General features: G+C 44.7%; 2 protein-coding genes across 6 annotated transcripts in view; one reads left to right on the forward strand and one right to left on the reverse strand.

Moving 5' to 3' along the window:
• LOC311046045 (partitioning defective 3 homolog) overlaps positions 1-14,444 on the reverse strand; it is a 361,319-nt gene that overhangs the window by 294,807 nt on the left and 52,068 nt on the right. For all 5 annotated transcript variants that reach the window (XM_084058141.1, XM_084058140.1, XM_084058142.1 and 2 more), the window contains exon 2: positions 3,927-4,028. In XM_084058141.1, coding sequence (XP_083914267.1) covers positions 3,927-4,028 — 102 coding nt within the window. The remainder of the gene's footprint in view (positions 1-3,926; positions 4,029-14,444) is intronic.
• Positions 1,300-3,243, forward strand: LOC311046048 (tripartite motif-containing protein 16-like; the record flags this gene model as incomplete). Its single annotated transcript, XM_084058150.1, has 1 exon — positions 1,300-3,243. The coding sequence occupies one exon, from the start codon at positions 1,300-1,302 to the stop codon at positions 2,998-3,000; it is 1,701 nt and encodes a 566-aa protein (XP_083914276.1). The 3' UTR covers positions 3,001-3,243.

Genomic DNA, 14,444 nt, shown 5'->3' on the forward strand with positions numbered 1-14,444 from the left:
AAATAATATGTTGCTTTAAATTTTAACCCATTAAGACCTGAAGCCGATTCTACATGTCTCCTAAATCTCAACAGTATTCTGAAAAACGTATGTTTCTATATCAGTGGTGCTCAATCTTTTTCATGTCAAGGACCCCAAAAATGATATGTATTTGGCCGCGGACCCCCATCAAAATATTTTGTTCCAGGGAAGCAAAGATTTGAGTTAAAAATGTTCGCTTTAAAAATATATATATTCAAAGATTTGCACACATTTCCACGATTTTTCAAAAATAGCAGATCTACAAGCTCGTAGCGCGGCACTCATGAGCTTGTAGATCTGCTATTTTTGAATAGCCAAAGTGTAAAATAATGCTTTTTAGCTCAAATCTAAAAATGACACAGATCCAGGTCTTAATGGGTTAAAGCAACATATTATTTACTAAGAAAAAACAAAAACAATCAAAACAAAAGCATAATCAAAGCATGGGTTGAAAAACATCTTAACTGGACCTCGGCTGGGCAAAGCCGTTTTTTTTGAAAAGATGGGTTTATTTGAGCGGGTTTGGGCTCAAACCCGCTCAATCTTATCTCTATGGTTCTTATCTCTATGGTTGGGAAGTGCGTTCAAGAGGGGGAGGGGGGGGGGCAGCTGTTGCTGCTGCTCAAAGTAACACGTAAAAATGTACATTCTCTGTGTTACTTTCCTGTTGTGTTCCTTCAGAGAGGTCTCGTAATACAATGCATTGCGTTACGTTCTGTAGCAGCAAATGTCTTAACCCATTGATACCTGGAACGCATCTGTGTCACTTTAGATGTCTTTGGCTATTCAAAAATAGCAGATATACAAGCTCATAGCGCGGCACCGAGTGCCGCGCTATGAGCTTGTAGATCTGCTATTTTTGAAAAATCGTGAAAAAATGTTTTTTATCATTTTTTTTCAAAATACTTTTTGGATTTAGAAAACATTTTTAAGAATGGCCTCAGGTCTTAATGTCTTAAGGCCACTGTACATCTAGGTGTGCCCTGGGATCTTTGGACTATGTTACATATGTTGTGACTGTTACATCACACACACACACACACACACACACACACACACACACACACACACACACACACACACACACACACACACACACACACACACACACACACACACACACACACACACACACACACACACACACACACACACACACACACACACACACACGAGAAGCGGGAAGAACCTCCCTCCTGTTATCAGATCTTTGAGAAAAAAAGAAAGCAAAACTAAACTCATTCCTTGTGTCGTTCGTCAGGCAGGCGGTTGTATAAAATGGCACAGCAAGGAGTTCAACTGGACCAGGAGCAGTTCTGCTGTCCTATATGTCTGGATCTCCTGAAGGATCCAGTGACCGTTCCCTGTGGACACAACTACTGCAGTAGGTGTATCGAGCAACACTGGAACCAGGATCACGAGAGAGGCAGATGGAGCTGTCCGCAGTGCAGACAGACGTTCAACCCGAGGCCCGTTCTGAAGAAAAACACCATGTTGGCCGAGGTGGTGGACAGAGTGAAGGAGACGGCGCTGCTCCGGGCCGTTCCGCCTCCTCACTGCCACGCCGGACCCGGAGACGTGGCGTGCGATTCCTGCACCGGAACAAAACGGAAAGCTGCCAAGACCTGTCTTCAGTGTCTGGTCTCTTACTGCGACGCTCACCTCCAGCCTCACTATCAATGTCCCGCCTTCAAGAAACACAAGCTGGTCAAAGCCACCTCCGAGCTCCAGGAGAACGTCTGCGCTCGTCACGACGAGGTGAAGAAGGTCTTCTGCCGTACCGACCGGCAGTGTATCTGTTTTCTGTGCTCCATGGAAGACCACAAAGGCCACGATACCATCTTGGCCGCGGCGGAGAGGACCGAGAGGCAGAAAGAGCTCGATGCGAGCGAGCGGGAAATCCGGCAGAGACTCCAGGAGAGGGAGAACGACTTGAAGGTGCTTCACCAGGAGGTGAAGTCCATCCATCTCTCCGCCGACAGAGCGGTGGACGACAGTGACGTCGTCTTCACCGAGCTGATCTCTTCCGTCGAGAAGACGCGATCGGAGGTGAGGGAGCTGATCAGAGACCGGCAGAAACGCGAAGCGACTCGGGCCGAGGAGCTGAGGAAGCTCGTGGAGCAGGAGGTCGCCGAGCTGAGGAGGAGACGCGCCGAGCTGGAGCGGCTCTCGCGCACGGAGGATCACATCCGTTTTCTACAAAGCTACGCCTCCCAGTCCCCGCCAAAGATCAGCGAACGTACGGACCCAATCGGCAGACGCGTCCGTCCTCTGAGCTACTTTGACGACGTCACCGTGGCCGTGACAACGGCGAGAGACAAACTAGAAGACATTCTTAAGGAGGAAGGCACGAACATTTCGGTGACGGTATGTCGAGTGGACGTGCTTCTGTCGAAACCGACAAACCCCGAGACCAGACCTGACTTCTTGCAATATTCACGTCCGCTCACGCTGGATCCAAACACGGCACATCAATACCTGTCTCTGTCCGAAGGGAACAGGAAAGTAACGAGGGAGAGCGGAGAGCAATCGCATCCTCATCACCCGGAGAGATTCAGCGACATGTATCAGGTGCTGAGCACAGAGGGTCTGACTGAACGCTGTTACTGGGAGGTGGAGTGGACCGAGAACGCTCACGTAGCGGTCTCGTATAAAGACGTCGGTAGAGCGGGAAGCGCGGATGAATTCAGCGGCTTCGGATCCAACGACAACAGTTGGTCTTTACAGTGTTATTTTGGTCTTTACGGAGGTTACGTTTACAGACACAAAAACACCGATTCTCATCTCCCCGGTCAGGTGTCCTCCAGAATAGGAGTGTACCTGGATCACGGCGCGGGTACTCTGTCCTTCTACAGCGTCTCTGTGGACACCATGACTCTCCTCCACAGAGTCCAGACCACATTCACACAGCCCCTCTATGCGGGGTTTTGGCTTCCATCGTTCTATGGAGGTACTGCTGAATTTTGTAACCTCAACTAGATCAGATTTTGGGGATTATGAGTGACTCCCGAATACTTTGTTTTCTATCGAGGTCAACATTATTACCCTCCTAAAAGTAGACCGTTCTGTTGATGTCAAACCATAAGATTGTTTGTGTGAAAAACTAAAACACATTATTTCTTAGAGCTCAGTCACCAGTAGTGTTGTTGCTAAGCTCTGTCGTTGCTGAACTCTAGAGTTCACAATACTCTTTAACCCATTTAGACCTGGAACGCATCTGTGTCACTTTAGATTTCTTTGGCTATTGAAAAATAGCAGATCTACAAGCTCATAGCGCGGCACCGAGTGCCGCGCTATGAGCTTGTACAGTATATCTGCTATTTTTGAAAAATCTTGTGTTTTTTTTTCAAAAAACGTAGGATTTAGAAAACATTTTTAAGAATCGCCTCAGGTCTTAATGGGTTAATGTGCAATTACTTTTATTATGTGTTTGGGAGTACATTCCGGGGGGGGGGGGGGGGCTGCTCAAAGGCCTGTAAGATGTACAATGTAACGGGTGTTAAAATAACCTGGACTTTGGAAAATGGTTTGATTTGATTTGTCAAGTTAGCCCTATTTCACACATAGTTTGGTGTATTTACTGTGTTTATCACGACCATTTGGTTCTGTATTGTGGATCAAATGTTGTTTGACATGTACGTAAGTGTAGACTTTTAACACTATGTGCCTGGATGTTTGTGAGGGGGCTACTAGGAGAGAGAGCTGAAATCTTTTGAATAAAACTACGTTTTCCAAATCTCGTGTGTGCGCGCGCGTGCGTTCGTTTGTTTGTGCCTCCTGAGCACAGCTAACAAACTCTGAATACAGGTCACTAAACTACTGTACTACACATTTGCTTTCACATGAGACAACCCCAAAAACCCCTCTCTTTCACCCCTCCTCCTCCTCCTCCTCGTCCCACTCACTCTGTCCTTGTCGTCGGCCACGTCACAGAGGACGTCGTCCAGGTCCAGGATGCCACCGTCGCTGTGCTCCAACCGGTGGACCTGCAGCCAGTAGCCAGCATCCTGCAGGACACACAGAGAGACCAGGGTTAGAATAGTTAACTAACACTTAACCAAATGACGAAAAACGGAATTGACAAAATATTTTAGTTATAACGGATATAAATGGTAAATGGTGCATTTATATAGCGCTTCTATCCGAAGCGCTTTACATTGATTGTGCCATTAACCCATTCACACACACATTCATACACCGATGGCGGAGGAAACCATGCAAGGCACCAACCTGCTCATCGGGAGCAATTAGGGGTTCAGCGTCTTGCTCAAGGACACTTCAACACTAACTCTAGGGGAGCGCCCCAGCCCGGGATCGAACTGGGAACCTTGCGGTTTTCCAGCTCACTCTACCCGGCCACTCTACCCCTGAGCCACTGCCACCCCGGATATAAAAATAAAAAGGGTGTATACAAAATGTACTAAAACTAAAACTTAGTTTGGCTCCCGAGACCAAACTAAGTTCCCGAGACCAAACTTAAACTAAAACTTAGTTTTAGTCTTTGTCAAGCCAATATTTGTCTTCAAAAATAGGGAGAACAACACTTTGGGCTATTCAAAAATAGCAGATCTACAAGCTCATAGCGCGGCACCGAGTGCCGCGCTATGAGCTTGTAGATCTGCTATTTTTGAAAATTCGTGAAAATGTGTGCAAATCTTTGAATATATATATTTCTAAAGCAAACATTTTTAACTCAAATCTTTGCTTCTGGGGGGTCCCTGGAACTACGTATTTTGATGGGGGTCCGCGGCCAAATACATATCATTTTGGGGGTTCTTGGCATGAAAAAGATTGAGCACCACTGATATAGAAACATACGTTTTCAGAAAGCTGTTGAGATTTAGGAGACATGTAGAATCGGCTTCAGGTTAAAAACAAATTTTGAAATTGAAAACACAAAGTGAAAAAAAAACAATCAGAACTGTAATAATAACGGGATGGGACACGGAGAGGGCGGGAATGGAGGAATGGAATTGGGGGGGGGGGGGGGGGGGGGGGGGGGAGGAATGGAGAAGGGGAAGGAAGGAAGGAAGGAAGGAGGGAGAGAAACAATTCTAATCATAGCTAGAGCTTTGCATTATTAGATAGAGAGGATACATCTGTGCAACCTCTATCTAATAATGCAAAGCTGATGGAGGTAGGTAGACGAAGGACAGACAAACATGAAAAAAATGCAGGTTCGCAGATGAATAAAACCAGAAAACATGTCAAATCAGCAGTCATGTATGTTCAAATGTGTTTTGAGCTTTAAGCTCCTCAGGCAAAACATTAGAAAGAACACAGCGATTACAAAATAATTAAAGATAATAATTAGAGAGAGAGAGAGATATCCCCAAATGGTTTGACATTTGGGAAGACATGCACTGACCCCACACAGAAAAGGGTAACATGACAGTCGAACGGCTCCGTTAAGTTAGCGTGTGGAGACAGTGTTATTATGACAGAGAGAGTATGTACTGCCTATTGCACCGTATGTGCAGTGCACCTCTGTACAGTGTGTGCATGTCCTCCTGGGGCTGCGAACAGCGTTTCCCTAGGGCAGTAGTTCTCAAACTTTTTCATGTCAAGGACCCCCAAATTGACACTTATTAGCCCGCGGACCCCCATTTGAAAAGATATGCCAAGGACCCCCCATAAGAGACGATTTGTACGGCTCTAGCAGTGATTCTCGACCATTTTAATTTCAAGGACCCCCAGTTTGACATGCATTTAGGCTACGGACCCCCATTTAATGGCATTTATATCTCTGGGACCCCAATTCATATTGTAAAATCAATGATAATTTAACTCTGAGAGTGTACAAATGGAACCAAATGGACCCGGGTCCATTTGGTTCCATTTGTACACTCTCAGAGTTACAGACCCATAAGGGTCCATTTGGTTCCTGACCATCATTTAGCTGGGGACCCCCTGGAACCCCCTCAAGTACCCCTGGGGGTCCCCACTTTGAGAACTAATGCCCTAGGGAGTTGAAAGCAAGGGGGCGGGGGGGGGGCTGGGATTCTAGTGCCGAGATGCTCTCAGCAGGAGGAGCGATGTTGTCACTAAATAAGTGTAGAGGAATCAATATCTTGTGGCGTTTCAGCTACTATGCATCCCAGAAATATATAGCTTATAAGGAGTTGTAACGTAAGGAATTTGTAATCTGTAAGGAAATGTAAATATGGCAACTAGCCGTTTCACTCATGATACAATTTCTCTTTCATAACAGCAACATGTGCCAGATAATCCCCTACAACAAAACACCAATAGAGTAAAAAAAACAACAACATTTCAGTCATTCAGTCCGACTTCACTGTGAACGTTTATAATATTTAGAGATGTATAGTTTCAAATACAAAAGTAGTAGTTTGTGAATCAGCAAACTGGACATTTAGACTGGATGTTTCCTTTATCCTCATCTTGCGCTAATGCACGCAACCGTTTCGCCAGGTTTTACTTTTGTTGTTTCTCATAAAGCGTGCGTCCGTTGTCCGTCGACACAGCCAGGCTCTCTCCCCACCCGCACCCCCCCCCCCCCCCCCCCCCCCCCCCCCACCCCTTGCCTTCAACTCCCTAGGAAAGCGCTGTTCGCTCCTGGGGCATGCCAGCTTTGACAGGGAATAGGTCATGACTTGGCAGTGTAGGTTAATCCCCACAAACGGGTGTATGCGTGCCACACACACACACACACACACACACACACACACACACACACACACACACACACACACACACACACACACACACACACACACACACACACACACACACACACACACACACACACACACACACACACACACACACACACACACCTCAGTAGTCCTGAGGGTCAAATAGCCTCGTTACATATACAGTGGTTCTCAAAGTGGGGTCCAGGGACCCACAGGAGTCCTTGAGGGGATTCCAGGGTGTCCAGAGAAAAATAATATAGAATCCGAATCATTTTGACCACTTTAACCCCATATACATCGGCTATTTGAAAATATCCGGTCTACAAGCTCTATATAAGCTCGCATAGCATTGTGCTATTTTCATAATGTGCTATACTGTCTAAAACAGGGCTTACTGTAAGTGGTTAATCACATCATTAGATTTTTTCCACACCAATTCGTTGACATAAAAAATTAAAAACAAATTAAACTTGCTTCTTGAGTATATAAAAGTAATCTATAGAGTAATTCCAAAGAAAATGATTGATAGTTAACAGCCTTACATCTGTTGGGGACAAGAATCAGCTGTGACCGAGAGCATGTAGAGAATGTTGTGTGTGTGTGTGTGTGTGTGTGTGTGTGTGTGTGTGTGTGTGTGTGTGTGTGTGTGTGTGTGTGTGTGTGTGTGTGTGTGTGTGTGTCTAGCATTCCGCAGGCCCCTGTTGGTCTAGTAAAAATAGCTCAGAGTAAATATCACAGTGCCACACCTTACAGAGAGTATTAGTACTACTGTTGTAGTAAACAAGGTTATAGGGTGACAGTACTGGAAAACACCACACACACTAGCATTTAATCACACACACACACACACACACACACACACACACACACACACAGTACAAGCACAATCATTTAATCACATACGTACATACAGTCAGCTGTTTATAAGCGTTTTGGTGTTCGCTGGTTCACCGGGTTGCCAGATCATGTGCGCATATCCCCCCCAAGGGTATGGACTATAGTAATATATACATTTTTAACTAAAATCTTTGCTTCTGCAGGTCCCTGGAACGAAATATTTTTTTAGGTGAATTAAGAAAAAAAAAAGTTCCCCAGAAGCAAAGATTTGAGTTAAAAATGTTTGCTTTTAAAAAACATATTAAAAAATATGAATTTTCACGATTAAATATAAATAAATATAGCCCAAGTATAAGACAATGGTTAAAGTGGTTCAAATCTAAAATGACAGATGCTTTCCCGTTCTTAATGGGTTAAGAAACGCGCAAGCCTGCACAGACACACACACACACACACACACAAAATGCACATGCACGCATCATCCCTGGTCTCCCCTACTCATAGCTCCGTCCCATGGTGCTATAGTTTGGCAGAGCATAATAATCCACCACAGTGCTCAGGGGGACGTGCAGACCCTGGAGTCAGATCACACAAGAGCACGCTGCAGCCATCAGCTTGGCTGATCTGGAAACGGGCCAAGAGCAACACACACACACACACACAAGGGGATACCCCTGGCTCCGGCAATGTTATGGAAAAGACAGAGCAGGAGCAACAGACAGAGGGGAATACCTCCTCCCATACAGGGGAATACCTTCCCTGCCCTGTTGTGTGTGTGAGTGCAGTCACACACACCTGCGTCACACAAAGCCATGTAAGTCCAGTGGTTCTAAGGCTTTTTCTGGATCAGGGTCCACGTGAACATCTCAAAAGCGTTCGCGGGTCCACCCATTCTGAGCCTTTCGGCTGCCGCGCCGCGTGGTCAGATGGGTGGGCCCGTGTGCATTTTCAGAGCATGTTTATTTTAATGATCAGTCAGTCAATTGTGTTCCGGCTTTGCTCAATGGAGCTAATGTAGTATAAGTTCCTATTTATCGGTATAAAAAATGTTTAACTATTTTTTCCCCCTGCGTTTTAACCCATTAAGACCTGAAGCCAATTTCTACAAATGTCTTCTAAATCCAAACAGTTTTCTGAAAACGTATGTTTCTATATCAGTGGTGCTCAAACTTTTTCATGTCAAGGACCCCCAAAATTATGTGTATTTGGCCGCGGACCCCCATCTCAAAATATGTTGTTCCAGGGACCCCCAGAAGCAAAGATTTGAGTTAAGATTTGCACACATTTTCACGTTTTTTCAAAAATAGCAGATCTGCAAGCTTGTAGATCTGCTGTTTTTGAATAGCCAAAGTGTAAAATAAAGCTTTTTAGCTCAAATAAAAAAAATACACAGATGCGTTCCAGGTCTTAATGGGCTAAAGGAAAAAAAAAATACAGTTCACCACTGTTGAACTCCACGCTATAGACGCGTTAAAAGTGCCACACCAAAATGCGACACTTCTGAAGCATACGTGTTACCGACCGTGCCCTTATGTTGAGACAAGCAACACACAGAGGGATACCCCGGCTCCAACAGCGTTATGGAGAGACAAGCAGTGGCTCTGTGTGGCTCAGTGTGAGCCCAACACAGCCATGACTATAAGCTATATCATTCCCTGTCTAGGTTACTGGGCAGAGCATGGCATTATAGGTCCCATTACCTGTGCAATAGTACAAGAGTCCAGAAAGCTATACATTAGTTGTATATGTTTACAGTAGGACAAACAGGAAGTACGGTGACCCAGTAGGAAGTATAAAAGAGAAAGGGGAAAGGGTACGGTGCACCAACCAAGTCAAATCCACAGTGTTCATTTTACTCTCATAAGGTTAATTACAGACACGTCAACGGATCATTCTAAACACTGGAAATTCAAATTACAAACAGTACAGAGGGTTACTTTTGATTAGGCACTCTCATACACTCTGAATACGCTCTCAAAACACCTAATACTACTGTAGCAACTTCCTCCACTTGTAATGACACGATTCAGCTGCTTTTACAAGTCTATGGAGACTCTCTCATATTAAGTCATTTCCATATAATATCGAAAAAAAAGAAAATCAAGATTTTTCAAAAATAGCAGATCTACAAGCTCATAGCGCGGCACTCGGTGCCGCGCTATGAGCTTGTATACCTGCTATTTTTGAATAGCCAAAGAAATCTAAAGTGACACAGATGCGTTCCAGGTCTTAATGGGTTAAATAGCAACTGATATTGTCTAGATATTGACTAGTGTGTAAAATAACTGACGTTGTCCCTTATCGGTTGCCCTACATTTCACATCTCTAATTGAGCCCCATAAAAAAAGGATAAATAAAGAGCAAACTGCAAGTTACAGATCAAAGTCTAGAGGCTTGTTCACCGTCGTATGTCAATTAGCCTGGGCAGCATTCCTTTTCGGGTATATAATCCGGTCGGGAGCGTAAGTAAAAAAAAAAGAAAGTGGCCGGATGGGCAGAACCGGAAAGACGTCTCGCCCAAAATAGGTCCGTTCTAATAAAATCCTTGATACGGCATAGTTTAGCTTATTCTTTAAATGTAAATGTGCGTGCACTATCCGGAGACTATTTAGCGTCTGTATTATCCCACGGGGAAATTCTATTCCATTTAAATAGGGATTGGGGAACGAAAACAAAGCGGCACCGCAAAACCGGATGGGCAGAATCCGGAAAGAGGATTCTTTTTTCTTTTTCAGTAGGCATGGCCTAGACCGGATCATATGGGTCTTTAGTAACGCAAACCAGGCTTTCCTCCGAGGTGGAAAGACTGGTGATGCAAGGTTATATGTCAATAGGTAGGCCTAGAATGTTGTTGTGTTAGGGGCAAGACCACATGGCCCTTAGGGGCACGGTGGCGCAGTCGGTAGCGCTGTCGCCTCACAGCTAGAAGGTCCTGGGTTCGATTCCCGCCAGGGACGCTGTGGGTGCTGGGGGGCGTGTCTTCTCCTCCGCGTCATCAGCGCCCATACCCAGGGTGGGGTTGGCGAAAGGGCCTACTCTGTGTGGAGTTTGCATGTTCTCCCCGTGTCTCCTAGGGTAGTTAATACCCTCACAAAAACATGTAGTAATCCTGGTCGCTATACCGCCTCCCCCATGACAGCCGGGGCGCCTGATGGAGGGGAAGGGAACTGGTTGGAATAACGTGTTCCTTCCACGCGCTGCGTCCAACCGGGGAAACTCTCCCCTGTCAGGTGAAAAGAAAGTCAGTTGGCTCTCATGCATTGAAGGAAGCATGAGCTCGGCCCTGGCCTCCCTGGCTGTGGGGGACTAGTGTAGCGCTGGTGTAGGGCTGGTGTAGCGCCCAGGATCACTTAGGAAATTGGCACCGGGTGAAAAAAATGGGTTACAAAAATCGCGGGATAAAAATTAACATTAAGTGACTCAAATCTTTGCTTCTGGGGGGTCCCTGGAACATTTTCTTTTTAGATGGGGGTCCGCGGCCAAATACATTTAATTTTGGGTGTCCTTGACATGAATTTTTTTTTAAACCACCGATATATATATATATTTTGTTTCAGGGACCATCCAGAAGAAAAGAGTTGAGTTAAAAATGTTGTGCTTTTAAAAATATATATTGAAAGATTTGCATACATTTTCACGATTAGAAAAATAAATAAAATAGCAGATCTACAAGCTCATAGCGCGGCACCGAGTGCCGCGCTATGAGCTTGTACAGCCAAATCAATCTAAACAGACAAATAAATATAAAATGACACTGATTCCTGGTCTTAAATGGTTAATAACTCTGTGTCTGTAGATCTCCCCTTTGTGTGTGTGTGTGTGTGTGTGTGTGTGTGTGTGTGTGTGTGTGTGTGTGTGTGTGTGTGTGTGTGTGTGTGTGTGTGTGTGTGTGTGCGCGCGCGCGCCTGCTCAACAGACAGACCTGCCAATTACAGGGGGGGGGGAACTCATCGACTACAATTTGAGCTCAATCCATTTGACGCGTTTTTGGCTGAACGCCCGATCAATCTCAGACATTTCCCAGCCTATATACCGACACCTAAAGCAACCAACAGCTGTAACCCCGTGTTGAGTAGTGAAGCGGACAACCAAAACAACGTATCTCCTGTCCTGTGCCACCCAAAAAAAAAGCACTGTTTGTACAGCATATACTTTAATAGCGTTGTGTGGGGTATTCTTATACTTGTCATGAAATCTGAACCCCCCCGGTCCTGATCTGTGTACCGCTGAAAACACAGCTGGCAACTAGGAGAGACGAGACATTCGAGCGATGTTGAAACAACCCGCAAACGAGAGAGCTTTTGTTTCACTCGAGTCGTTCTAGAATTCAAAGCTAATAACGTCTGCCCGGGTGACAGACGTGTTCGCGATCATTAGTGTAGGTCTCTACGGCACGACCGAACTGAAGTTGTCAAACGTAAAGAGGGATTTTGGTCGAGAACACAGTAATAATCCTCAATTTGTACACTCTCGGAGTTAAATGAACACTCAGGATTTTAAATGAAATGAACACTCAGGATTTTAAAGGCTTCCGACCAGGCCTGCAGCTTACACAGGGCCTCTTCCTGAGGGTCCATGACCTTATTTGTCATGGGGAATATAGAGGACTTTTGGGCCCGGACCAAAAAGATCCGTTGGTCGAGGGTCACTGCACTGCAGTCAGTGAGGGCAGGCTGCATGCCCAGCTGAGCAGAGAGGGGAGAGGGAGAGAAGTGGAGTTGGGTCCAGGCCAGGGCAGTGGTGGAAAGTAACTTTAAGTACATTTACTTAAGTACGGTACTTAAGTGCCATTTTGAGGTATTTGTACTTTACTTGAGTATTTCCAATTTCCAATACTTTTACTTCTACTCCACTACATGTTCGGATCCAAATATTGTACTTTTACTCCACTGCGATTTATTTGAAAACTTTAGTTGCTAGTTACTTTGTAGATTTGTATTATTATTACAAAACATGCAATAGCCACTTCAGCCCTGTATGCATTTCGCCACTTGAAAATAGCAGATCTACAAGCTCACAATGCGTCGCGATCGCGACACATTGTGAGCTTGTAGATCTGCTATTTTCAAAAGATTTTTATACATTTGAAAACTTGAAAATGGGACATTCTGCATAATGAGTACTTTTACTTTTGGTACTTTAAGTCCATTTCGATGCCAATACTTTTGGTACTTTTACTCAAGTACATTTTGAATTCCGGACTTTTACTTGTAACAGAGTATTTCCTTATTGTAGTATTGATACTTTTACTTAAGTAAAAAAAAATGGTGCCGGGCTCCAGGCAAAGTTATACAGAGTAGTTAGACACTACAGACAGAGTAACTACTATTCATTGCTGTGTGTGTCTGTGGTGCGTGCGTGCCATCTCATCTCTCCCAATTATTCTCGATAAAACTATCTTCTGTCCCTCCCTCACACAGACACACATCCCTAAACTCTTCCTCCATCTATCCCTGTGACTCTAATTTTCGTCTCCATTTTCGCTCGCTTCCTTCTTTCTTTTCACCTCCATAGCATAGAAAGAGTGCAGAACCATGGCTGACACACTCACACAGAGGCATTTTTTATTCACTAAACTGCTGCACTAGCTGTGGTCCAGGGAGACCTCATCTACCTACCCTACACAGCGCTCTCTGCAGCCATGGGGAGGGCCCTGCTGGATCAAAGACCTGTTTTCCTGTGCCGGTTGATGGCCCCCCCACTGTGCTACTTTATTGCTAAAAACAAATGCATTTCACTGCAGCTCTACTTTGGCCTCCTGGTCCGTTATTCTCAACGGGGAAAGGTTTGGTAAAGAAATTAAAAAGGTAGAGTATGTGATATTTGGGTTTTTTTGGGGCGGTGTAACCGCCCCCTATAAGTGAGGTTTGGACACTGACCAATCCTGCACCGTGATTGGCCAATAGTCTAAAACGCAGTCTACAACCCTAACCCTTCCACAGTCAATGCAAATCTATACTTTTGCAAAGTCAGCCAATCACATTACAGCTAGTGTCATCACTACTAGCTGTAATGTGATTGGCTGACTTTGCAAATTCAGGACTGTGATTGGCTAGCGAAACACATGACACATGTGAAGCCCTATGAATAGCAGTATGGACTTAAAAAAACACTTTTATGTTTTTTTTTAAGTGAATCACTTCCATCACTGTGATGACCACTGTGACCACACCACCCACTTCACACTGGGTGTGATTTTTTTTAAAGAATAAGCTTTATATCTGATAGTAAGCATTGCTATAGTGCAAGTAACAGGGATCTCCACATTTCTCTGGCTGTTTAATAAACAGAAAATATATATATGTCAGGTGGGTTGCCAATTTCAGCCAATCAGTGGAGAGTACCCGTTTATCAGCTTAAATGTTTAAGTTCCAGTTCCAATTTTGTCTGCTCACTACTTTGTGTCGTCATCACTTTAAATTCCACTTACTGCAGCTTTAAGATACGGTGGAGAAAAGAGACATGAACACACACACACACACACAGAGATCATGGACACACACTTACATGCACACCCACAAATGCATGCACGCACGCGCCTGGCGCTGACTGATCTAGTCATCTATGGAATTTATAAATGATTTATTCTTAGTTATCAACACGTTATACCATGTACTTTTCCTAAATATGTGTTCCTTACATTGCATTTCAAGTTGTAACAGTTAAAATGCCCCGTGTCCCGCTTTGTATGCGTTACATGAGCAAGCCACAAAAAAAAGAGTTTGTTGCACAAACGATTTGTTACCATTTTAACCCATTAAGGCCTGAGGCCGATTCTACAAAGGTCTTCTAAATCCCAACAGTATTCTGAAAAACGTATGTTTCTGTGTCAGTGGTGCTCAATCTTTTTCATGTCAAGGACCCCCAAAATTATATGTATTTGGCCGCGGACCCCCATCTCAAAATAGTTTGTTCCAGGGACCCCCCAGA

This window comes from Gymnoscopelus microlampas, assembly GCF_963454915.1.
Source record: "Gymnoscopelus microlampas genome assembly, chromosome: 5".
In the NCBI taxonomy this organism is placed as follows: Eukaryota; Metazoa; Chordata; class Actinopteri; order Myctophiformes; family Myctophidae; genus Gymnoscopelus; species Gymnoscopelus microlampas.